Raw genomic sequence first — 23,961 nt, 5'->3', positions numbered from 1 at the left:
AAATTAACATTTAAGATGACTGCATAATATAAATCTTAGGTTATAAACAAGTTATAACCCACAAATACCTGATCATTTCTACATCTGTGAGGTCTGATCCACCACACAGCTACCCTGGTACAAATACAGCCTCCTTTGCCAAGGGCTCACTGGATCCAGAGCACTTTTATTGCATGAACAGCTTTGCCAATATAAAACCCTCCAAATGCAGAAGTAGCCAATCATCCATTTTATAGATTTTCTCTGCCATATATCATGTGTAACATAAAACAGAAAATGAGACGTTTAAAATTAAAAAAAAAAATCCTAATTTTCAGCACTTTCTCTAATGAAATAACACTATTCGATAAAAAACAAACAAGCAATGCTTCTGTTTCACTTCAACTAGAAACCAGAAGTATTTTCTAGAATTGAAGCAAGGTTTTCTTTCTTTTTTTTTTTTTTTTCCCTATCTCCTCTGGCTTATTATTTTATCAGCATGTGTCTGCTTATTCATTTCCTGGGGGGGAAAAAACAATAATCAATGCCTGCTGGCATATGCTTTTCATTTAATTAGGAACATAGGAGGAGAAAGAACCACCTAGGGCATCAAATCCAATCTCCAACTAAACACTCTTCAAAAATATTGATTAATCAGATGCATAAATATGACAGGTTTTATAACACGATACTCCTCTACAGAGATTGTAAATGATCTTCCACTTTAACTCTTGGATAGTATTTTTTTATACTTCTCAAAGCACTTTTTAATATTCAGTACCTACCTGTTCTGGCTAAGACAAAACACCTGTCATGGGACAAAGCTCTGCTCATATCGACCAGCTGACATGGTGAAATTGTTAGCTCTAGCAAGTTCAGTTGCCATTACCTAAGAATTTAAAACACAGTCATTTCACATACAAAAAAAAAAAAAAAAAAGCATTAAATACTAAGGAGAAAATTGAAGTGAAAAGATACATCACACTAATAGTTGTAAGTCTGATATTCAGGCTACACACAAAACCTGATTCCTTTGCTGATAAACAGCTTTAATATAGAGGGACTATTAATTCCAATATAAAGAGCTCTCTATATAGAAATTGGATTTTCAGTAATTTTATGACATCTTTACAGTGTTTGGGTTGGAAATGAGCAGCTCATGATCTATAAGAACTAGAGTTATCTTTGTGTGTATTTTTCGTACTTTGTGTGCCACAGTTGAGGAAAGTGGTCATATCTAAAAAGTTCAGAAAAATTGATTGAATGCCAATAAACCCATCAGCGTGTTCACTGTTATTATGTGTACTCCTGACTATAAAAGATGCTTCTGCATTTGGAAATACATCTTTTAAACACAGTTAAAATCATATTGACTAAAGGGTAATACATTTATGCTTTCAATTTAAAGCACATGTAATTGATTTTACTGTGTTAGATGGAATACATTAAATTAACAGGTACATTACCTACATCAAACTTGGAGAGGTACCAGAGAAACCCAGTTCCCTTAAGGCACTGTCGCTGACTTTGCTCTTTCTGCTCCATGAGGCCAGCAGGACCTCAGCCCCCCAGGCCATAGAATCACAGAACTTTTAAGGCTGGAAAAGCCCTCTAAGATCGTCTGGTCCACCCATCATCATACCACCAATGTGACCCACTGAACCATGTCCCCAAGCACCATGTCCAACCTTTCCCTGAACACCCCCAGGGACGGTGACTCCACCACCTCCCTGGGCAACCCATCCCAACACCTGACTGCTCTTTCCGAGCAGAAATATCTCCTCATTTCCAACCTGAACCTCCCCTGGCACAAGTTGAGGCCATTCCCTCTAGTGATTCGTGGAAGAACTCTACAACTCAAAAGCAAAATGAGTTATAAAGCAGGCATGTGGTTTATTTCAGTGCCGGGCGTATGCAGCATAGCTCCCAAAGCTATAAATAACTTTACGTATGCAGGATATACGTATTTATATCTACATGTAACTTTATAACTCTCTCTCTATATGCATATGTATCTTTATAACTCATTTTGCCCCGCTCCACCCCTCCCTTTCCCCTCAGCCTTTTGGCGCCAAAAGCGGCGCTCCAGCCTCCGCGCATGCGCCCTGCCCCGCTGCCGCTCTCCTCAGCGCCGAGGTCTCGCGAGATCGGCGGCTCTCGCGGTGCCTCCCCTCAGCGGGGACCGCGTTGGGGCGCTTTGCTCCTCTTTTCAAACGCTGTGGTGGTTCCTGCGGGAGGAGACGAAAACCCTTCGTTTTTGGCCATGATCGACCCCTTGGAGAACAACCTGTTCGATCTCCCCGACTACGAGAACACAGAAGACGAAAGGTTTCCGCCCCTCCCGCCCCCTGCCTCCCCGGGGGCGGCCGGGGCTGACTGGGCTGAGGCTGGCGGAGGTAGGAGGGCGCCGGGGCTGAAACGGGGATTGTGCTGGAGCTTGCTGCATAGAAATAGTCTTGTATGGCTTTAAAAAAAAGCAGTCAATTCAAATTGAAGCTGTTCTTGATTCTGTGGATTCGTACTTGTGGGAAAAGTTCATTTTTGCATGTTCCGTGGAAGCGAACACGCGCGCGAGAATGTCGAGTGTAGCATTCCTGCTGGAATTGGGTAGTTTCTGTAGAACGTCTGACCTGGAAAACATCCAAGGCACTTCAGGACAGTAAAACAAATTATTTGCGTTTGAGAAGATCTTAGTGCAATCCAGTGGACTGAACAAGCTAATAGAAAGTATAAAGGCTTTATTTTTGGTGTTATTTATAGTCAATTATGAGTAAAAGTAACGTTAAGTATGTGTTTTCCTTTCGGTTCTGGATAGCTACAATTCTTTGATGTATGAAAAGTTCTAACTCATGAGTTCCTGATGCTCAGAGTATGAAAATGTTAAACAAAAAATCAGTGTAATAAATAATTCATTCTTAGATGTGATGGACAGCGGTACCTTGTCTGTTGCAGTCAAGCTAGCTCTAATCAAAAAAAACATTAACTTTGGTTCTTAAAATGAACACAATCAGGTGCCTACGTAACCTCTTTACTCTGTTTTTGAAGGCTGTACTAGAGTTTTGGCTCTCAGATTTCAGTGGAAACTTTGGGAAAGATTATTTATGTTTACTGATGTTTTGATTTTTTTTTTTCAACTTTTAGAATTGGCAGAATCTACTCTTGGTACACTTTTCACCAGAAATAAAGTATAAAAGTTCTAAAATTAGGTTGGCTGAAAGAGAAAAGTTTTCCTTTGCTAGAAAAGTTCATTCAGAATAGTAAGATATCTATTTTCTTACCAGACTTGCATGAGAAGGTAGATGAAATATTGCACTCAAATGCTTGTGACTTGCCCTTCAAATAGGGTAGAAACTTAAATTTTATGTAATGTAGTTCCAGTTGATGCTATTTGTGCTGTGTACTTACAGTATGTTATTTTCTTTGTTAGAACCAGATGGAAACCAGCAGTCACAGACAAAGGATTCTTCTGTAGCTACACGGAAAGCAGTTAAAAGATCAATACCTAAATTAGATGCTCACAGGTATTATTGCATAATGTTTCTTTGAATTTGGTATATGTCTGTGGCATAATAACAAAAGTTACAGCAATATCTGCTTGGTCATAGCCAAGTCAAATATCAAGGAGTTTAGAGATGAAAGTGCTTGTGTGCTGTATCTCAACCTTTTATTTGTTGCTTACCTCTGTAATGCTATTGTTAGTCTTAACTTTCTTGAAGTCTCCTTGGGACTTAGTACGTGACTCATAATTTTGTTAATAGATATTAATTATTCATGCATAGGACTCTTCCAGCGTAGTATTGCGGTTTTCTTTAATTTATTTCAAGTGTGTTTCAAAATAAATTCTCAGTTAAACGGTGGCTGTAAATGTTAAAGTATGCTTAACACTCATCTTACTTACAAACTAGGTAAACTCCGTGTAAAGGATTTCAGTATTTTCCTTGCTTTTATCACCAAAACTGCTCTAAGTTCCTTCTTAGCGATGGAAAACATCTGACGTTCCAATTTCTTTCATTTTAAAGATACTGATGAAGTTATTCAGTGATACCACAGGTGGATGCTTTGGTCATGTGTCTAACAAGCTTTATTTGGGCAATATGGATACTAGAACTGACCATTCCATTTTCTTGCCATGTACCCAAAATCAAAAAGCAGCTTGGACTAGGAGTATAGGTATTATGAATTTTGAAAAAAGTCTCATGGCTTACAGCCGTCTTTATTGTATTTCCTTTGTTTTCTTAATGGCTTCTAATTCTGCATCTCTCTCAAATAGAGCTCTGTAGCTTTAGGCAATGTAAGGGAATGTGGATTTTTTTGTTTGTTTTTATAACAAAAGAAGGTTGGTTTTCAAATAACTTCACCTGTTACAGGTTAGTTTCAGAAAGAGGACTTCCTGCCTTAAGACACATGTTTGACAACGTAAAGTTCAAGGGTAAGGGGCATGAGGTAAGACATAATGAACTTTTCAGTTATTTTCTGGAAGATTAGTTTAAATTGATAGATTTATTGCCTCTCTGTGGGGAGGATTGATACCAATCTCTGGTTAGCCAGTTTTGTGCAAGGGGGCTTACTAACAGTGTTTGTATGTACCCTGCTGAGATTTTTAGTTAGAAGCTTAAAAAAAACATACAAGACTACTTAACAAAAGAAATGTTTTGATATCAAAGCTTTTTGCCTCTCCTTCAAAGCTAGAATACCATGTCTCTTACTTTCTGTATTACCCATAGAAAGAGATTTTGGGAACTGGAACAGGTTTATAAGACTTGTTAATATATCTGGAATGTCTTACCTTTTTGTTTCATGATTAATTTCCTCGGTAAGTGACAGTCTCCTGGCTGTTGTGACACTTGCATCCCAAAGTTTTTGATATTAAAAGTGTATGACGTAGCAGTATGTTCTCTGCAAACTGCTTTATTGTCTTGGATGTGCTTAGCATACATACAGACATTTGCTGGCACCCTTGCAAGAATGCCAGTGTATCTCTGGTTTACAGAAAACACGTACAGTATAAAATTTCTTCTTACAACTGCAGGCACAGAGAAGCTGGACAATACTTTTAATCTGAGCAAAAATCTTTATCAGATAAGGTTATTTAGGTGTATGTCTTTCTGTGTGTTCTAAATATCAAAATAAATACCAGCTGTGCCCCATAAATATTACTTCTTTAGACTGAGATCACACCTAGGTTGCTGACGGGCAACTTTTCAGAAGCTATCAAGTGTTTCACAATATATGCAAATGCTTTCCCTGAGCTCTTATCACTGTTTTTCTCATAGCTTGAAATTGCACTCACAGACTTCATTATGGGAGGAATGATTACCCAAGCATTGATATTACTTACATTTTCAAGAGACTTTCAAGCTGCAGGTGCTTAATCTTTTTAGAAACATTACTATCGTGTTTACTTCTGCAGTCTGCTGACTTAACTTCTAACAGCTGGATATCTTGTTTTATGTTTAAGGCAGAGGACTTGAAGACACTTATACGACATATGGAACATTGGGCTCATAGATTATTTCCAAGACTGCAATTTGATGATTTTATTGACAAAGTGGAGTCTCTGGGAAGCAAAAAGGAAGTTCAGGCATGTATTGTTCCTGTCAGTTTGTCTTCATGCAATGTGCAGTAGCGTAAGGAACAGGTTTAGAACAATTATACAGCAAAAGATGTAAGTTATACATGCTGCTTAGGTGTATAATGTTATTTAAATTAATTTATCTCGTTCTAAAAAGTTATTTCCAGTATTTGAAGTATTTAAGGCATCTGGCATTTAGATATAGCCTTTATTTAATGTTTCAGAGAATCTGCTTCAACTTTTACAGGGCATCTTTACCAAAGTGATTTGCTGAAGAGTTCTGGAACTCTTTTTACATTTGAATCTGCAAAAGAAGACTTAGGAAGAATGCTGCTTCATTTGGCTAAGGGACAGATTAAAGGCTAGGAAAACAAACCACAGCATTCAATTCAAGTTGAGGGTCAGACACATAATGAAGGGAATATTATTTTAGAGTAATAAAATGTAAAGAGAAATGCAAGTACTATTAAAAACATACCAACGTAACGTGAAAGATTTTGTCACAGGTGAAATACTAATTTCTCTTGTTTTGCAGACCTGCCTAAAACGGATTAGACTTGATCTTCCTATTTTATCTGAAGACTTCACAGGTAATGAAGGTATGCTTGTTACACTGTTAGTTCAGTGGTTTAAAAATTTTTCTTCCCCTCTTACCAACTAGAAATCAATGCCCACGATACATTTTTATGTTTTAGAAGAAATTGTTGAGTGGTCCTCTATTTTAAAACCAGGCTTCTGGGGAGGGGAGAAAAAACAAACAAGTTTCTGTGAGACTCAGATCTACAAAACTGAACTGGTTCTCAGACTGAAGTGCTTTCTGTATGTGCATGAAGTGCATGGCATAGAGGAAGGACATGAAAAGTGGGTATTACCACTGGTGGTGTTAGCAATGTTTTTGGAAAAAAAAATCTTTGTCTTCCTACCACCAGTTCTTACGGTGAAGTCAGGATGTTGAGCCTTCTATAGGGAAAGTACTCACTAATACCTGTGGGCACTGGTGCGTGTGTCAGTCTTGTGTGCCTACTGTTGAGTGTTTTTTCTTCTGATACCAAAATCTATCCGCTTAACAAGTAAATAATTCAGGAGTCTCTTCTACTCAGATGATGTTTTTTTAGATAACTCAGAAACAAACAGGCTTTTTTTAAAAAGAGGGAGCAGAGTTCACCTAGTTGTTTGAAAGAAACCTCATTAGCAGAAATGAAAGAATTTTGTAGCCCTTCTTAAGGTCTGTTGCAGGGTTTTTTCTTTTACTCTAATAAGTAAAAGCTGATTGCTCTTGAGACAATTATCTACCCATTTGTCTAGTTTGTGTTCACACCTGGGGAATGAGTTACCCAATGCTACAGCCTTGCCCTACTTGTGGGTAAAACCGTGGGGGTGGTTAATGCCATGTGGCTGTCTTTGCTGTTGACTGCATTTGCTGGAAATGGAATGCAGCCATAAGCAGCCACAAACAGTGAAGTAAATGGTTCCTGCCGACAGTGTCTGTAGAGTTATCAGATTTTCTGTGCGATGGTTCCATACATCTGTATTTCAGTGCAGTGCTGGTGAGGTCTTGAACCATGTTAGCCAGTGTACTGCTACAGCCATCAGTCCTCAGTTGACAAACCTGAGTGGGTGTCTTGCATTTTGAAATAAAAACTCAATCTAGGGTATAGTATTAAAAAAAAAAACCTTGTCAAGTACCTTCTGTGTTCATGGGCTTCGAGTACTGCGGAGGCACAAGCTTAATTGGCCTCACGCACTCTTTCAAAAGAGTGCTCTGCCTTCTCTGTTCGAGGGTGAAGTTCTGTGACAGAATTGGACTGCCTCCATTTTGCATGTAGCAAATGAGTAAATATTCTGTAACAGTAGCACAGCGAACTTGAAACTATTTAGTGTCTGTGTTGAATCTGACTGATTCCTGGAACTACTCCTACTTTCCAAAGGGATGGGAAGAAAAGTATCTGGGCTTTTGGTAAGAACAGCTTGAACTTACTGTCCCTTCAACCGTCAAGCACGGCTTACAATTGCTAACTTAGTACCCAGAGCTGTACTTCCCTTAAACTTGGGTATTTATTACTGAAGTGTGTCTGGGTTCTTCTGATTTGTTTCCTATTTTGAGTATCAGGAATAGGAACCTAGACAGGTGATTGCAAGTTAAAACTAAATCACGGAATGATCTTCAGCTTTCATAATGATTTTAAAATGTAGAACATAATCAGAAATTATTTAAAACTCTTTGACAGATATTGAGCAGCAGAATCCTCTCCATGTTCAAAATGCTGCTTTCTGCCCCTCCTCACCCTTTTACTTCTTCAATCTTTATCCAGATGGTGGAGGTGAAAGCAATGGACTGGATACAGCCAATGAAGAAGTGTATCCGTGCTCTGGGAACGTAGAATTGGATACTCTGCTTGGTACAACTCTTACAGAAGAGCAACAACAGCGGATCAAGAGGAACAGGCAGCTGGCCTTGGAACGTAGGCAAGCAAAGATGCAGTGCAACAGCCAGTCGCAACACAACGGTAAGAATTCTGACTGAAGTGTTAAGCCAATAAGCTTAGGCAACTGAGCTCCTGAGTCAGGAGCCGTGATTCGAGTGACAGAAACTGCAGTCATTAAGCGCACAGCACCAGTGCTTTCTCACTGTGGGCCACCTTGTTTTTCGTTTAACAGAGCTCTCTCCTAGTTACCCAGAAGAGGAGGAGTTTAATACCCCAATTGCGCAGGGCCTGGCTGATGTCACAGAAGACCCACAAGTTGCTGTTACAGAAGCTGAGGACAGAGATACAGAACTGGAAAGTGCCAGTGGAACGCAGAGACCTTTTCCCAGCCCTTGAGCGACTTTCTTAGAACTGGTGGGGTGCTTCGGTTAAGTACTACCCTTCTTATTGAAAAGCTGCTGGCTCTTCACACTCCAACTCCAGAAGTGCAAGGAAGCCCTAACTGTGACGCCTGCGTGGCTGGGCAGAACTGATTTCTTCACACTGCCAATGAATTGCTCCATATGCTGGCAAACAGGGCGCCATCCTTCATCTGCATGTGGGACTTCTGTTATGGTTCACTGATGTTGTTTAGGAAGTGTTAATGAGTTTTCTGGCCTACTCTGACCTGTTCTTACAGTTGATGTCAAACTGAATGAACAGGGATGTTGAGAGGTTAAGTTTGTATTCAGGTTTTTAATGGAAGATCTATAACAGGAGTGTTAAGTCTGGACAGGCACCCTGGATTTTTTTAACTCCTTTATCAAGTACCTCTATCTTGTTCTTACACAACAGAAGCAATTAAATTTGAAAGTCAAACCTGAAATTCTTGTATGAGGCTGTTACACTACGGGCACTGAAAACTTCCCCCTCCCTGGTGCAAGTCAAACATCCTTAGACAAGTACATCTTAGAGGACCATAGTTTGATAAATTATCTGTCTTTCTTCATCTAGTCCTCTACCTTGAAGCTGTTTCATGTTCCTTTTACAATACTCTTTTTCCATCTTATGCAATAGCACCAGCCCTAAAATAACCTTTCGGTAGAATGAACACGAAACTAGTCCAAAGTTACCAGCACTGTGGTAAAGCTCTGGGACTGCCCTCCAGTAGCTTAGGGTAGGCCTGTTCATAACAAACTGAATTTCTGGAAGTTGAATTAAGTTAGGACAAGAACAGCCTTTACAGCAGCTGGAACAGGTTCATGTCAACAGCTGTTACTTTATGCTGGCTGGAGAACTGCAATTACCAAAGGCCCTAGATTAGCGTGACTGAGGGTGCTGTTTGTATGCTTGTAGTTATGAGTTAAACTTGCTTAACTGTGTTGGAGGGGAATTAACACCTCTAGTCAGTAGAAAGACATCAGGAAATAATTAAGTTTTAAGAAATTAGTTTATGGAGAACAAGGACAAGTAACTTTTTTGAATGGCAGCTGAAAGAATGTACTACACAGTCTTAAATCTAGAAGATTTATCGTGTATAAAATCTTTTAAAAAGTCACATGTATTCCTAATAAAAATAATTCTAATTTAAAATAGACATTTAGTTTACCTTAAAACAACTCAAATATTTAAATAGTTTTTTTTCTTTTTTTTAGAAACTTAATTGTACAAATTGAATGTGAGTAGAACATCAACAAGCATATGTTAGGTTACAGTTCAAGTTCTGATATCAGCTGAAACATCCAATAGAGCCAAGTCCCTGATCTCCTCTAGCAGCTGGTATAAGCTTGGTCCCTTTGTCTGGCAGTACTGCTGATACTCTTCCTCAATCACTTCAACTCTTGCTTTTTCTTGGGTGTGCCGGGCAGTTTCTGCAGACTGGCTGACTTCTTTTACCAAATCAGATTTCACCACATTGAAATTCTTCTGGGAAACCTCTGTGGCTGAAGTCTCGTACGGTGCATTCCTGATTATTTCAAGCTTGATTGTGTCAGCATGGCAGCGAGACGTCTGCACAAGTATTTTCACCTTAAAAGCAATTCAGTAATTATTTTATTTCTCATCATGCTATTTCCTTTTACTTTCTTCAGGTTAAATACTCACTGTTATGTGATCGAAAAGACTTAATGTAACTGAATCTCCAGTGGTTGTAGTGGAAGTAATTTTGTTTTGAAACCGCTGAAGTGATCCAGGCTTCCACTCGCAGCTTCTGTCACCTCGACAAGAGATGACTAAGCCTTCTTTGTTTTTCATATAAGCAGCACCTTTGATTCCATATCTTCAAAAAACATGAACAGAATCTTTTAAGAATTTCCACCCTTATCAGTTCTCTCACTAATTTTGAAACCAAAGGAGGACTAGTGAGGATTATAGGAAAGCAACAGAAAGGTACAACCAGGGTAGCTTGATAATCCTGCTTCAGGAGCACTTAATGTGTATTATCAAAAAAAGTAACCCAGCAGTATATATGAAAACAGCATGAGATGGTGAGTGAGGTTTTTCAAAAGCAGTGAAGCAGAAGTAAAATACAGTCAGTAATCCATTATCTGTAAGCCCAGAATGCCCAGATAATGGAAAAACAGCTTTGTAACGGGTTATTGGAACTGGTTCTCCATTAAAAATGAGTTAAGGTTCAGCAGCATGAGGGGAGAGGAAAACAGAAAAGCAGTCTGTGGTTTACAAAAAATAAAATAGCATAATCAGTCAATATTTCCTTTCTTAAGGACCAGAGGTGTCCTTACAGCATTCCAGTAATACTTGTGTCTTATTTTTAAACAGCCCCAACTCTAATGAACTTACCTTGGTACAAAAACAAGCACGCCATTTGTTCGAATTGAGTAGATAACACCATCTGCTATGCAGCGCTCATCTGTTTCTGGGGTTTTGTCTTTGAAGTACATGCACTGGAAGAGTTCAGTAGACTGTTTCTGAGCATGCTGGGCTGCCTGGGAGCACCCCCACAAAAAGAGAAGAGAAAACAGCCTACGTAAATAATAAGCTTGTTTGGTTTCGGTCTTTATATTCATTTTTCCATGATTTACTCCCCTACAGTCTCCCAAAAAAATACATGTGAAAGGAAATCCTATCTGTGGTAAAGGTGAGTACTACTCTCAGAAGAAATGTGATAGTTAAGTTAAAAAAAAGTAATAATAAAAAAATAAGTGATACTAGGGCATTGTAGTATCCAGAAGCTGCAGTCAAGACTGGTATTCCATTCCACTGGGCAGCAAAGACAGAGACGCACTGTGACCATCTTACCCTGTTCCTGTTATTAATGTGTTTGCACAGTTCCTCAAGATCCTTATTGCTGAGTACTTTATCCTTAACATCTTTAGTTTCCTTCAGAGTGGCTGCCATCAAGAGTCTGTGGACAATTATGTCAGCGTATCTTCTAATTGGAGAAGTAAAATGAGTGTACTTATCTAGAGCGAGTCCTACAAATAAAAAAGGAAGCAGTGAAAATAAGTCAAAGCAATCAACTGCCTCTCCCCAACAGTTCAGAAATAACATAAATAGCATAGAAAATAAGGTGACGGGATACCGTAATGATGAAACTCCTCTTCAGAACAAGAGCCAGTTGAGAAGTACAATGCATTAGACATCGCATGAGTGGCCATACATCGCAACAGTTTGTTTACAAGTGGATCCAGTGGATCATCTGCTTTATCCAGGGACTCAGCCAATGTTTTGTTAGACCTGTCAAAAAAGCGTTAATTCTGAATAAAGTTACACTGCCCTGATCCCAATAGCCTACGCTTAAACTCCTGCAACTTGGAGAACCAAGGACTCCAGCAAAACCTGCTTTTGTCCAGAATGAAACATGCTGAGCTGCTCATAAACCCCTTTGTACAGCAGAACGCAGCTGAGGGTTGGAAGGGGGCTCCTGAACAAAATCACTGCCGCTGGCCTTCATGCTCTGGGATCTATCGAAATGATACCTCGATGTGATGAGGCTTACAGCCTTCTCATCAAATCCCAACATACACATTCATTCTAAATTATTTCAAATCTTTTAAAAGACTGTACTGTAATGATTACAAAGCCAAATAGTTAATTGCTTATCTCTAATTAAAGTGGTTAAGATAAGTAGCAAAAGGTACCGTGTGTCTATTGGGAAACCTTTGGCACTGGCACATTCTCGAAGTTCAGTAAAAAATTCCTGTCGTGGTGGAGGATGTTGACGCAGCAAAGCTTGATGAGGGAAGTTTTCTGAAATCTTTTTTGCCACCCAGTGGTTGGCAAGAATCATACATTCTGCTACAGTCTCATGCACCTCCAGTGGCTGCTTGGGGATGAGATCGTGAATGTTTTTTTTGTCATCCAGTTGCACTCGGATTTCTACCCCTTCTAGTTCTAGAGCACCACAGCTGTCCCGCTTAGCTCTAACGTGCCGTGCTATGTCAGTGAGTTTTGATATTGCCCAAACCAATTCATCCAATTTCTTCTTTCTCGTTCTTTCATCCAAGTCTTTCAGTTCCGGGATATCATCAACAACACTTGTGTCTCCATCTAATAATCCCTGTGCTACTTCATAGACTAGCTTGTACGCAGACCGGATGATGGTTTTATTGTAGCAGACTCTCAGGATTTCATACGACTCTCTTTCTAGTTCCCACAAGACGCTTACAGCATACCTTAAAGAAAAAAAAAATCACAACGCTATAAACAGTTCTGGTTAGCTTCACATTTCAAGCACATACAACTGCTCCAAATTTACACATTTCATCCTGTGTTGATTTTTTTTTTTTTTACTGGAAACTTTTTTCTTCATGAAACAAACCTGTGTTCAGCGATGCTGCTAAATAACACACTTAGCTTTCCGTTTTGTGCATCACTTAATAAATAAGAACCAACTACATCAGCAGTATTTTCAATCTACCTGTTGGGCCAGAGTGCACCTAAGATAGAAAGCCAAATCTCTTTTAAAGCACTGATACACTGCAACAGGTACTTTCATTCATATATTTTATTAGCTAGCTGTATCCACTGTGATCATATCTGCACCCTGCATATCCTCATTTTCGGCCAGCGAACCTACCCTGTAAATTGTATATAAAAAAAAAAGCAGGGTAACAGGGTAACAACACATTTGAGAAACAGGAACATATGCATTTTGGCAAGGTAAAGGATTACAAAGCAGTCGCCTTCCCTGAACACCATAGAAACAGAAGTTATTTTTAAACATACGTTATTCTTTCAGTTGAAGACTTAGTAACAATGCAAAACATGCACACAATTAATAAACAGAGAGACTGGTAGCAACAACTAAATTACTTGCAAAAATCTCTTTTGTCAGAAATATCACCAAATCTTACCTATCGACTCCACTAAGAAGAGAGCATATGTCAGCACTCAAGACAGCGGGCAGCATATCATAACGACGATCCGCCAAATAGTAAGTTGTTGCCCTGAAGAATAAAACACAGTCACTGTTCTTCTCACCGTGACTCATTGGTGTTTATCTGCCAAGCAGTTTGCAAAATAACTACGGCATCAGCAGAACGTGACACACAGTATGATTTTAGAAGGCTGTTCTTAACGTTATTCTTACCCAACACACACATGCGGTACTGAAATGAAATTATTCAAACGACTATTTGTGTAAGCACAAGCCTAAGTTTGCCTTCCTCTGTATCTCCCACTTGCAATAAAGGCAGAGCTTGGTAGGACTGTACAAAATAAGTTCAGCTCAGAAGAGGTCATTTTAATGGCTATACAAATACCTTTGCTGGCCATTAAGTTTACATTTCTTTGTATCTACAGAAATACAATATTTCTTTGTATCTACAGAGAACAATGCATTTCATAAAGTGATTCAGTAGTCTGAGTTCAAAACAGTGGTAATAACAGAAAAAAAGTATGGAATATAACATAAGGTTAAATATTAAAAACAAGAACTCTTCCAAAAGAATTAACAGAACTTCTCAATGTTTCTTCAGGATAGCATGGATAGAGATTGGAAGTTTGTAATTTTTTAATTTTTAGAAAATACATTACCTTGCTTTTGCCTCAACATCAGTGTAAGAATTTGCTGCCACAAAGTAGGTTACGTCTGCAATGTGGACACCCAGCTCTAGATTCCCATTAGGCAGAGTTCTAATGGATAGCGCGTCATCAACATCCTCACAGCCTTTCGGGTCAATGCTGAATATCAAGTGTGTATCTCTCAAGTCAAGACGTTTTTTTTCCTCCTCTGGATTCACCTTCCACGGATTCTTTGAAGAACTTGTGGGCATTTCGCTCATCTGTACAAAAACAGTGATGAACATACAGTTACATCTTTCCTATAAAATGAAGCCAACAAATCAGATTTAATTAGCTCTTGCTTTTGTAATCCATTGATAGTTCTGTGTTGGTGTACTTTTCCATCCCTGACAAATTTTTTCCTTGCATTTTCCAAGTCAGTCTACTACATTTACTTTCCAGAAAGTATAAAAGAGTATCTGAAAGAATGCTACATATATTATTATCAACTGATATTACTGTAGTGATATTGCAGCTCTGGTCAACATCAACACTGTACATTGTTTCTTACACTCTTTTTATTTTCTTCAATTAATTTTAGGTAAAAATCAAAATACTTCCCTGTGAGAGCTGTTTCCCATCCTGGTTGAGGACAAAAAGGATTTAAAGCAATGATTTCAATAGGTCTTGGCCTTTAGGATCAGTACTATAAACACATACAAAGACAATAATATCTTAACAGTCTACATCAAATTAGAACTACGAGTTTGAAATCTCCTTATACTGAACAGATTATCTTCAAATCATTATTGACTTGAAAATTCTTAGTATCTCTAGAACCACTGATATCCACAAGTAATTCCAGAAAAATACTCCAAAAATAGCTTTCAGTTTTCAAAAGCCTGCTGGCAATACGCTCAGCTGAAAGAGAGCCCCCCTCTTTGAGGAACAAGAGCCTAGAAATGAACAGAAAAGAATGTACCTAATCACAAAGACTAACCTGGATTTCTGAGAAAGGGGCTACAGAAATGCTGTTCTCCACCAGAATAGCTGCAATTTCCCCTTCAAGATCTCCAATTCTTCCCAAAACCCTCACAAAGTGTCCATTTGGATATACAGAATTTGATTCCCAAGAATCAATGCGCACAACAACTCTGTACTCCTGCAGCAAGACAATTCTTCTGTTAAAACAGCAATCTGCTCCTGACGAGCAATCAATATAAACATTCTTCAGAGGCAAACATAGCAATCCAAAGAGACAAGCCACAAGCAACTCTAAAAACTCTTCAGAAAGGAAAAATAAACCCCTGATCAGAAGCTTACTGAGAATTACATTTATTTCCCAATAAATGACTCATTTGGGTTCATTATATAAAAAAAAATCTCTATCTTGAAGTAAATAAATATTGAGGGAAAAAAAAAAAGACATAACCAAGATGTAAACAAGTATTCCTATACCACAGAATACAACTGGAATTTACAGCAGCTAGGAATGGACAAGGCCATGTTTCTTGCTTCTACAGGAATGGCTGGCCAATCATCATCGTTCATTAGCAATTTGTTGAAAAGCTCTCCTTCGTACTTTCACCAGTTATATATAGTCATAGAGCCAATAAAGCTGCAAGGGCTATTGCATTTCAGACCCCTAATATGACTCTGAATTTATCAGGAAACAAAACAGAACAAAGCAACAAAAATACACAAAGCGAGCAGTGTACAAATGCTCAGGGTACCGGGAGTGTGGTGCATCCAGAACTATGATATGCTTTATTACCTGAAGGTTACAGTTTTGACAGGAATTGAACACATTTCTTCACATTGAACTGTGTCCTGCTTTCACAAACCTAACTTGATTAATAGTTCTCTACCTGTCTTTTTGCCTTGAAAACATCATGAGAGCATATAACACCCAGGCAATTTTGTAGGAATACAGAACTGAGAAACGCTTCTGCCAAATTACCTGTAGTGCTTCAGCTTGCTGCGTACTGATCCGGATTTTGGGAATTCTGTAGTCCCAAGGTGTAACAAGGATTTTCTGAGCATTTCTGCCCTGGGACTGGCTTTCTTCTTTAGAAGGGAAAGTGACCACATAATCCCTCCAGTTCTTTTGAATGATTCCAACAACTTTACCTTTTAATAAGGGACATTGTTGGTAGTACGTTAAAGAGTTAAATAGGGACATGAAAGCAAACGCGGAAGAGGTATAGAAGATCCCTTGCTTTGTAATATGAACTAATGATTTCCACAAATCTGTATTATAATTGCTAACAACTTATATTATGCAGGAAACAATACAAGTTTGTAATAAATTATCGTTGGCACATCCATCTTTTAATGAGCTTTTATTCCTGTGGATACTAACGAAGACTAACTTATTGTATAGATTTAAATTGATATAACACATAAATTATTCAGCGAGATTCTCACTACTACCAAAACATGTCTAAGTCTAGTAAAAAATAAAGAAAATATTTACTGGCAAAGACCAAAATTAAACAGTATTTTCTGGTAGGAAGAGAACTAATCTTGAACTTTTAACTCTGACCTCAGCACACTCATAAGATACAGGGAAGGGACTATAAAATAAAGACCACAATACAGATCAGACCAAAAAGGTGAGGTAGTCTCAATAAAATATTGTATCATTCTATCTACTTTACCTGTGGGCATAGGATCACCAGTGGTGTCTGCAGGTGCTTTATCCTCTGTCTCATTTTCACAAAGGGCAACAATCCTTCCTTTCCATTCTTGCAAAGGCAGTAACTCTACAGCTACCACATCACCGTGGATTGCACGATTTCGAGCTCTGGCCCCATAAATAAGAATGTCACTTTGAAGGTCTGAATTTAAAAGAAAAAGAAAAAGAAATAGAAATAGGAACTACTAAAAAATTCTACATTTGAACATTTGAAAGTATTTACTAGTGAAAGCTGAGACAAAACACTTGTGCAAGCAAAAAGTGCTGTTCCCTCAAAGGTAGTAATTACTAACTCATACCAGGAAGACAATACCGGTGCTCTGATCTGATCCTAAAAGCATTTTTCCTATTACAATCACAATGACCAGCTCCCTAATCCTGCCAACATCTATGCAAACACGTATTTCAATCAAATGAGTGGTCATATGAAGTTTGAGCAAGCACAAATAAAACAATTTGCGTCAATATTTAACTTCAGAAAAAGTCTAGCGACACTCATTAGTAGGACAAGAGTCCAAAACACAGCCAAAGGTACTAAGAATGTGGAAGGAGGATATACAAGGTACTGTCTTCTCAGGAGGTCCGATCTCTGGGTTAATCTCTAGCCTCCTTTCTAGCCCATAAAGGGAAAAAAAAAAAAAAAAAAAAAAAAGCATTGCAATATCTGAGCTTTCATCTTGATTAATAACTGAACATCTCTATATATATATGGTGGAGTCACATAAAAAGCACAGACAGCATCAAGAAGTCATTGAACACATCCTTTCATTGTCTTTTCACCTGTTTCTTTGCTGCCAAATCCCTGAAGTCGAACAAAAGCTTCCAATTGTGCTCGATGCTTATTGACATTCAGTGTACCCTAAAAGTAATAAACCAATAAACAGAATGAAATAGCCACATCTCTAAATAGCAAACTTTAAAGTATATGTTTTTGTTCTTCCAACAATTTTTAGATAAATTAGTTGTTTTCATTGATATTTAGGTTATGTTGAACAGGATTGTACTCTCTACAGAGAGAGAACGTACAATGCAGACCTTTAAGCACTCCCTTCCGTAAAGGAATGGCAAGTTCTTTTAAATGCTCAATTTAACCTAAGGCGGTAAAGGTCATTTTATTCAAAGCGCAGACAGTGTAAGATTACTTTTGTTGCCTGCCCTAATACTGAATCTCCACATCTCAAGAAAAAAAGAAAACTCAAGTCTATCTGTTCACATTCTGTTTTCACCTCACTAGTGAAACAGTCAAGCAAAGAACAAATTACTGCCTCTAATTCTTTAAATTATTTCTTAACTGAAGCCCACCAACAATTAAGGCCCTGACAAGCTAAAAAACTGTAAATTCACTTCACTGAGATATAGACTGTGTGCAAATGAAGTAAGAAATGCTGCCCTCATACAGCATTATCTATATTTGAGAATTAGATACAGTTGTTCCATATCACACGTGGCACAAGACTGCATCTTTCTGTGTATAATCTCTAAATAGCAACTGACCTGAATATATCTTCCAGATTTGATCCCAGCCTCCAGTATTTCCATGGGTAAGTGCTCAGGATATTCTTTTCCATTGTTTTCTTGGCTTTCAGTCTCCCGTTCATGCCGAGCTTGAACTATAGAGTCAAAGAGTTCGTGGGCAGCCTTTAAGTCAGGCCAAAAGTTATCCAAATAATTCTGTATGCACATATATTAACAAACAAGAAAAGATTTAGAGGTCACTGTTATTTTAATAATGCTTTATTTGAAAAGCCTATTATAGACAAGCTGTCTCATGCACTCATGAGGTGTCTAGTGCTTGCTAACACATGCTCAGACTGCATTTCCAAATGGTAGTGATGTGTCTGCTCTAAATACCACAGATCTGTTCCAGATTCACCCTAAGCCATTTGGTAAATATAACAAAAGAGATATGACTGTTAGGAAAACATCCTAAACTAGAGATTCTCAAACTTCTGCTAGCAATATACCCCATCCAAGCTACATAATTATTGTAAAGTGCCACAGCAAAATCGTCAAACTGGCAACCCACTATTATCTGTATGCATTTTGTATGATTCTCTGTACTACATTTGAACCACACTCAAAGGAACAATTTGAGCATAGTCATTTTTATACAAATTTGAAGTAAATCTGGTTGGTTTTACTTAATATCCTATCACGGCTAAACATAAACATCCTATCCGTGTATCCAGCTGAATACAAGCAGTATCAGAGATCAACAACTAAATGACAAATCAATTATCTTCTCATGCATCGGTGTATCCTATATAGTCAAGGCTAACACATGCTGTCAGAATAATGCTGAATATTTCGGCTACTTCTGTTTATGGAATGCTTGCACTACAAATTTAGACATGTGGCTGAGGTAACCTATTATTGGTCACAGTGCCAAATTCTTTAAAAACAAGGAAAACAATAAAAAGGGCTCCTAAGAAGGATGATCTGTATCTTTAAAGCTGCTGCTTTTCTTTTCAGTTCTCTGCTTTGCTCACTCACCATTTTTAATGACATTCCCATGTCAGACATCTTTGCTATCTTTGAGAAATGAAGTCATGAGTTAGCATTGTAGAATTTTTACATGTAAACTCCGAAATGATTTGCACTATACATGGGGCTTTAAAGTACTTGCTTTGTCATTTTGATGAAGCACCAAGGCAACCTTCTTCTATTTTCCTGGCATGTTACCTTGAAGGAAATCACAAACACTCCTTCTGTTTCATTTCCGTACTGCCTGATAGCATCTTCATCTTCTGTTACCATAACAACTGGCATCTGACCCAAGCAGTGATTGTAATACCAGACTGCTGCATTGTAAATACTCCTAGAAAAGCAAAGTTTGAAATAAGACTCCTGGTATATCTCATTTGCTACTTGCAAGACATTTGCAGACTTTGTATAAATGAGATTTTGGTTTTACACTTATACCTGTGAGATACATACAACAAGCTACATAAATTTTTGAGGGTATAAAGTTTATGTGCCACACAAGAGCACTGAGAGGACAGAAAAAGAAAGTGCTTCCTCCCCAGTACATCTGTATGTGCCCCAGCTGAAACATCACATATTATTCCTCTGAATGAATGCTTGGAAAAATCTAGTTGGAACTGCCAGGAGTCCAGCTCTGTGGGGTTTGTAGGCTATGAGACACTACATCTAATGGGATCTAAAGTGTTCTGTTTATTATGCTAAAGCACCCTGTAAAATGGTTGTCCAACTTTAAAATGATCAATGCTTTTTATTTTAGCATTATTGCATTTAATTAACATTTGGCTGTTTTCCTCTGAAAACAACGTTGAAACTTTCTTAATCACAAAAGGACATTCTGGACTTTTATAATTATTGTGAACTGTTCCAGAGCTAAGCAGAGGAAGAGCATGAACTCTTACATAGCCAGTGTCTACTAATATTTCTATGTACAATGTCACGATGTTATTCAGTGTAGTACTATGCAAGTTAAAGCAAACCTGGTCTGCCATTTCTCCATCGATTCTCCCTTCTCTCTTGGCTGGTATGAATGCTGGTGGAATTCATTAGCAAACACTATACAGTCATGACGGGCATCCTTCACTAGATTTCGCAACTTGTTGTACTGTCTGGAATACAAAAAAAAGATCAATATAACATTGTCAAAAGAAAGCATGGGAGTATTTTAATTCCAGCTGAAAATATGACTGAAAAACTCAAGGAAAATTACTATAATTCATAAAGAAATGCATTTATTAAATTCTGCAATTGACAATAAAACCTAAAAAAACATCTGTAAGCAAGCTTTTCTAATTTTCATTATGAATGTTTCTGAGTTTTAAACATAGTTGTTTTCCAATGAGCCCCACAAAACACTGTAAATGTTCAGGAGCTTATTTTATTATTTCTGAGACAAGATATATTTTTTCAAAGATGTTTATGCTTTATTAATCCTGGAAGACCTTGATAGCAAACTGCACTCTCATATGCCACAGCAATATGGTTTGTGTCTGATAAGGTAAGTACCATGTACTAGTATTACTTGCTCCTCAAAGACAAGTGCTCAATCCGTAATACAGCAGGAACAAAACCACATGCATAATTTAGTTGTTGCATACAATACATCATTACTGCAAATTCTCCTTAATTCCTGTAACAAGCCATTTGATTAGTTAATAATGTTACAGGCCTAATATTAATATTCACTATTAAGTGAAAAATATGCCAAGCATTGACACCTACGGATCACAAAGCATCACAGTTCTTTCTCATCTGTAAAATCATATTAAGACACTTGAAAGACCTGAAAACAATTTAAGCACAGCATTTTGCTGACTTTGGGTAGCTGTGCTTAAATATGTATTTTACAAACTTAATATGTTACTGCAATCTATATTAAAAAATGAGTTATTACAGGATAAGTACCTGCGACCTTTTTGATGTTGCACAGCTTGACACGCTGTTTGCATGAAAATAATACCTTTCAGCTCAGGAAACTCAAGAACCTCAAGGTAATCTTGAACAACCTTCCAGTCTGGGACAACGTAATGAGTCACATCATCTGATAACAATTTGCCATCTAAAACACAATTCAGACGTTAAAGGTTTAAACTTTCAGTTGCAATACTGCTCTCTTAAAAACACCTTCAAATGCCCGGACATTAGAGTTGTGTGTCTTCAAAGGTATACATATGTATTTTTCTGATGAACAAAGTTATAATGACTTCTATAGTACAATTCTGCGGTACAATCTCTACGATTTGTGACAGAGCCCTTTTGCTATCCACGGATGCCAAAATATAGGGTAAATTCCATCCAAATGTGTGAAAAAGATGCAATTTCATTGGAAAAAGGAAGTTACTTGAAGTGTAACATTCCTTTTTTTTTTTTTTTCTCTGCTTCCACATGAAAAGAGAGACGATATATCTACCAGAGAAAATCTTTTCATGGAATTATTCAAAGGATGTACTGCTTCCACAGATCTCTCTATTCAACATTATCCATTTACAGCAAGCTCTTTTTGTGCTCCTTCGAATAAAAGAATACAGATAAGAGAAGACATTCTCAAATCTAAACTATTACCATCATTGCCAATTCTCTCTATTAGAGACTCCATCCCTTAGGCATACGCCATCAAAATATCACAACAAACCCCTCATAGATTAAATCTTAAAATGTCCCCCCAAATTAATTAGTTTAATTACTTTAGATATTTCAATGATTATCCACTAAACTTTTAGCTGGCAGGCACTAACTCCTTTGTATTTTTTCTCGGTATCTATTCATCCCTTACAATATTATAGGAACAACTGCTGAATTTAGTGCAGGCAAATTATAAAGAATAAAACTACACAGATCTTGACAAGTCGGGTTATTGTCATGAATTTCTTAGAAGCTGTCACAGGACAAACCGTCTATTAATTGTTATCACTAGAAGTTTGATTCCAGTAAGCACGATTCTGCATACCGTAACAAGGCTACATCTCATTCTGAAGGTATATAATGGATGATGGCAGAATGCACATAGGAAAGCTAATATTTATTAATAATTCAGAAGAGCATTAAAACTGAAGTGTCACTTGAAGAGTTATGTGATCTGCTCACGTTAAGCTATCCTTTTCTAACCCATACATCTAGATCAGAATAACTTTTAAGTAGGAACCGCATGCCATTAAAGGTATCTATAGATTCATGATTCATGATTTATGTAGGCGGTTTCTCTCAGCACATAAAGAAAGTCTGATCAGCATAGTGTGTAGAGTCAGGAATAAAAATAAATGTTCTCCTTACCTCTGAGTTACCTGGAATAATTATAAAGGGACATATTCTGACACTCATCTACAGCACAATTTACATTCACGCCCAGAAGAGGGAAAGTTAGGCATGGGGAGAGAGGTAAGACTTTTGTCTGGTATGTGTCTGTAATTTATCCTTAGGGAATTCAGAACTAAATTCAATATGCTCCTCTACAGCACCGAGATCCATAAGGGAGCCGAAATTATAACTAGTCCTGACACCCTAGATCACAATAACGAACAATTATGCTTAATTAATTAACAGAAATAACTGCTGATGCAGAATAACAAATGCTTCATGATAACCCCTTGGCTGCATCAACAGGTAAGACACACAATGTAGCTCACGCTATAAAGCAGCACCCTGTAGAAATTAATGTACATGTAAGAACTTTTTAAAAAGTGAAGTGCATAAATGAAATGCACATGTAAAAGAAGTTTTAAAAAAGCAAAGTGTGAAACATGGGCGTCTTCGGTTACACCTCCATGCCACTTCAGCCTTTTACCCCGGTCACCAAGCTGCTGCCAGTCAATTCCTGCATCAACCCCCGTCTCTTTTCGGTTCATTTTTTTCCTCCCCTAACACTCCGTTTACTCCTGACTGGTTTTGCCCTGAAGCAGCACTCCCCCCATACCCCCGAGCTGCTCATTTCCCCCCTGCTCCGTGTGCTGCCGCCCCTCACACCACCCCTAAAGCTCAGGACGGCAGAGGGAGGATTCCAGCTTTTAGAAAACTTTCCCCCTGCCCCATCTCCCCCCTTCCCCGGCTCCTCGATGCCCTTTTCTCTCCTCAGCCCGCCACTGCCCCGCCGGTTCCTGTCAGGCCCCGCCGGCGGCGGGCTGAGGCGCCCCGGGACGAGCCCGGGCGCCCTCCCTCAGCCCCCGGAGCTCGGCTCCCTCAGCCCTCGTCCCCCCTTCCCCTTCCTCCCGGAGCCCTCCCCGCCGGCCCGCTCACCGCCGGGGCAGCCGGCCCGGCACAGGGCGCTGCGGCACGGCACATCGAGCCGCAGGTAGTGCTCCCTCACGACGCGCACCGAGCGGCCCTGCTGGCTCCGCAGCTGCAGGACTTTCTCCGTACGGAGCATTTCGGCCGAGACACGGCTCGGCCAGGCCCGGCACGGCCCGGGGCTCGCCGCCCGCCTGCGCACGGTGCGAGAGGCGGTGCTGCATGGAGAGGGAGGGACGGAGAGGAGCGGAGGGGAGGGACGGGAAAGCGGCGGGAGGCGATGCTGGGGCCGGCCTGAGGGAGCGGTGTGGAGGCGGAGGGACTGGGCTGAGGGGGAGCTCTGAGGGCAGGCGGGAGCGGGCTGAGGGAACCGGGCTGGAGCTGAGGGGAGTTTCTGAGGGACGGGCAGTGAGGAAATGAGGGGAGATTCTGAGGGAAAGGCGGGAGCGGGCTGAGGGGAAATTCTGAGGGAGAGGTGTGGAAAAGCTGAGGGGAATTTCTGAGGAAAAGGTGAGAGTGAGTTGAGGGAACTGGGGCTTAAGGCTGGCGAAGTTCTGAGGGACAGGCAGGAGCCAGCTGAGGGAATTTGTGAGGCACAGGTAGTAAGGAGCTGAGGGAGTTTCTGAGGGGGATAGGCAGCA

The 23,961-nt window shown here is 39.1% G+C and overlaps 2 protein-coding genes across 5 annotated transcripts; one reads left to right on the top strand and one right to left on the bottom strand.

The window, feature by feature from the left end:
* The first annotated feature begins 2,161 nt into the window (after positions 1 to 2,161).
* On the top strand, positions 2,162 to 8,378 carry TIPIN (TIMELESS interacting protein). Of its 3 annotated transcripts, none has more exons than XM_082768925.1 (7): positions 2,162 to 2,375; positions 3,413 to 3,500; positions 4,347 to 4,422; positions 5,438 to 5,560; positions 6,087 to 6,150; positions 7,864 to 8,058; positions 8,210 to 8,378. In XM_082768925.1, exons 1-7 carry the CDS (start codon positions 2,243 to 2,245, stop codon positions 8,371 to 8,373), a joined length of 843 nt encoding a protein of 280 aa, XP_082625051.1. In that variant the 5' UTR covers positions 2,162 to 2,242; the 3' UTR covers positions 8,374 to 8,378. The 3 variants fall into 3 exon arrangements, with proteins under 3 accessions (XP_082625051.1, XP_082625052.1, XP_082625050.1); XM_082768926.1 differs by having other exon boundaries at positions 3,407 to 3,500; positions 6,087 to 6,141; XM_082768924.1 differs by having other exon boundaries at positions 3,407 to 3,500.
* Positions 8,379 to 9,656: 1,278 nt separating this feature from the next.
* DIS3L (DIS3 like exosome 3'-5' exoribonuclease) lies at positions 9,657 to 23,507 on the bottom strand. 2 transcript variants are annotated; one of them, XM_082768922.1, is made up of 17 exons: positions 23,330 to 23,507; positions 21,005 to 21,158; positions 20,080 to 20,208; positions 19,301 to 19,436; positions 18,113 to 18,289; positions 17,399 to 17,477; positions 16,581 to 16,760; positions 15,881 to 16,050; positions 14,921 to 15,082; positions 13,954 to 14,201; positions 13,272 to 13,364; positions 12,057 to 12,590; positions 11,498 to 11,652; positions 11,215 to 11,390; positions 10,756 to 10,901; positions 10,060 to 10,234; positions 9,657 to 9,984 (listed from the first exon to the last, which is right to left on the bottom strand). In XM_082768922.1, exons 1-17 carry the CDS (start codon positions 23,457 to 23,459, stop codon positions 9,673 to 9,675), a joined length of 3,156 nt encoding a protein of 1,051 aa, XP_082625048.1. In that variant the 5' UTR covers positions 23,460 to 23,507; the 3' UTR covers positions 9,657 to 9,672. The 2 variants fall into 2 exon arrangements, with proteins under 2 accessions (XP_082625048.1, XP_082625049.1); XM_082768923.1 differs by having other exon boundaries at positions 23,409 to 23,503.
* Between the last annotated feature and the right edge of the window lie 454 nt (positions 23,508 to 23,961).

Source organism: Aythya marila (genome assembly GCF_965140915.1).
Source record: "Aythya marila genome assembly, chromosome: 11".
Classification (NCBI taxonomy): Eukaryota; Metazoa; Chordata; class Aves; order Anseriformes; family Anatidae; genus Aythya; species Aythya marila.
The sequence above is the reverse complement of the archived record's forward strand: the minus strand, read 5'-3'. Positions and strand labels throughout refer to the sequence as shown.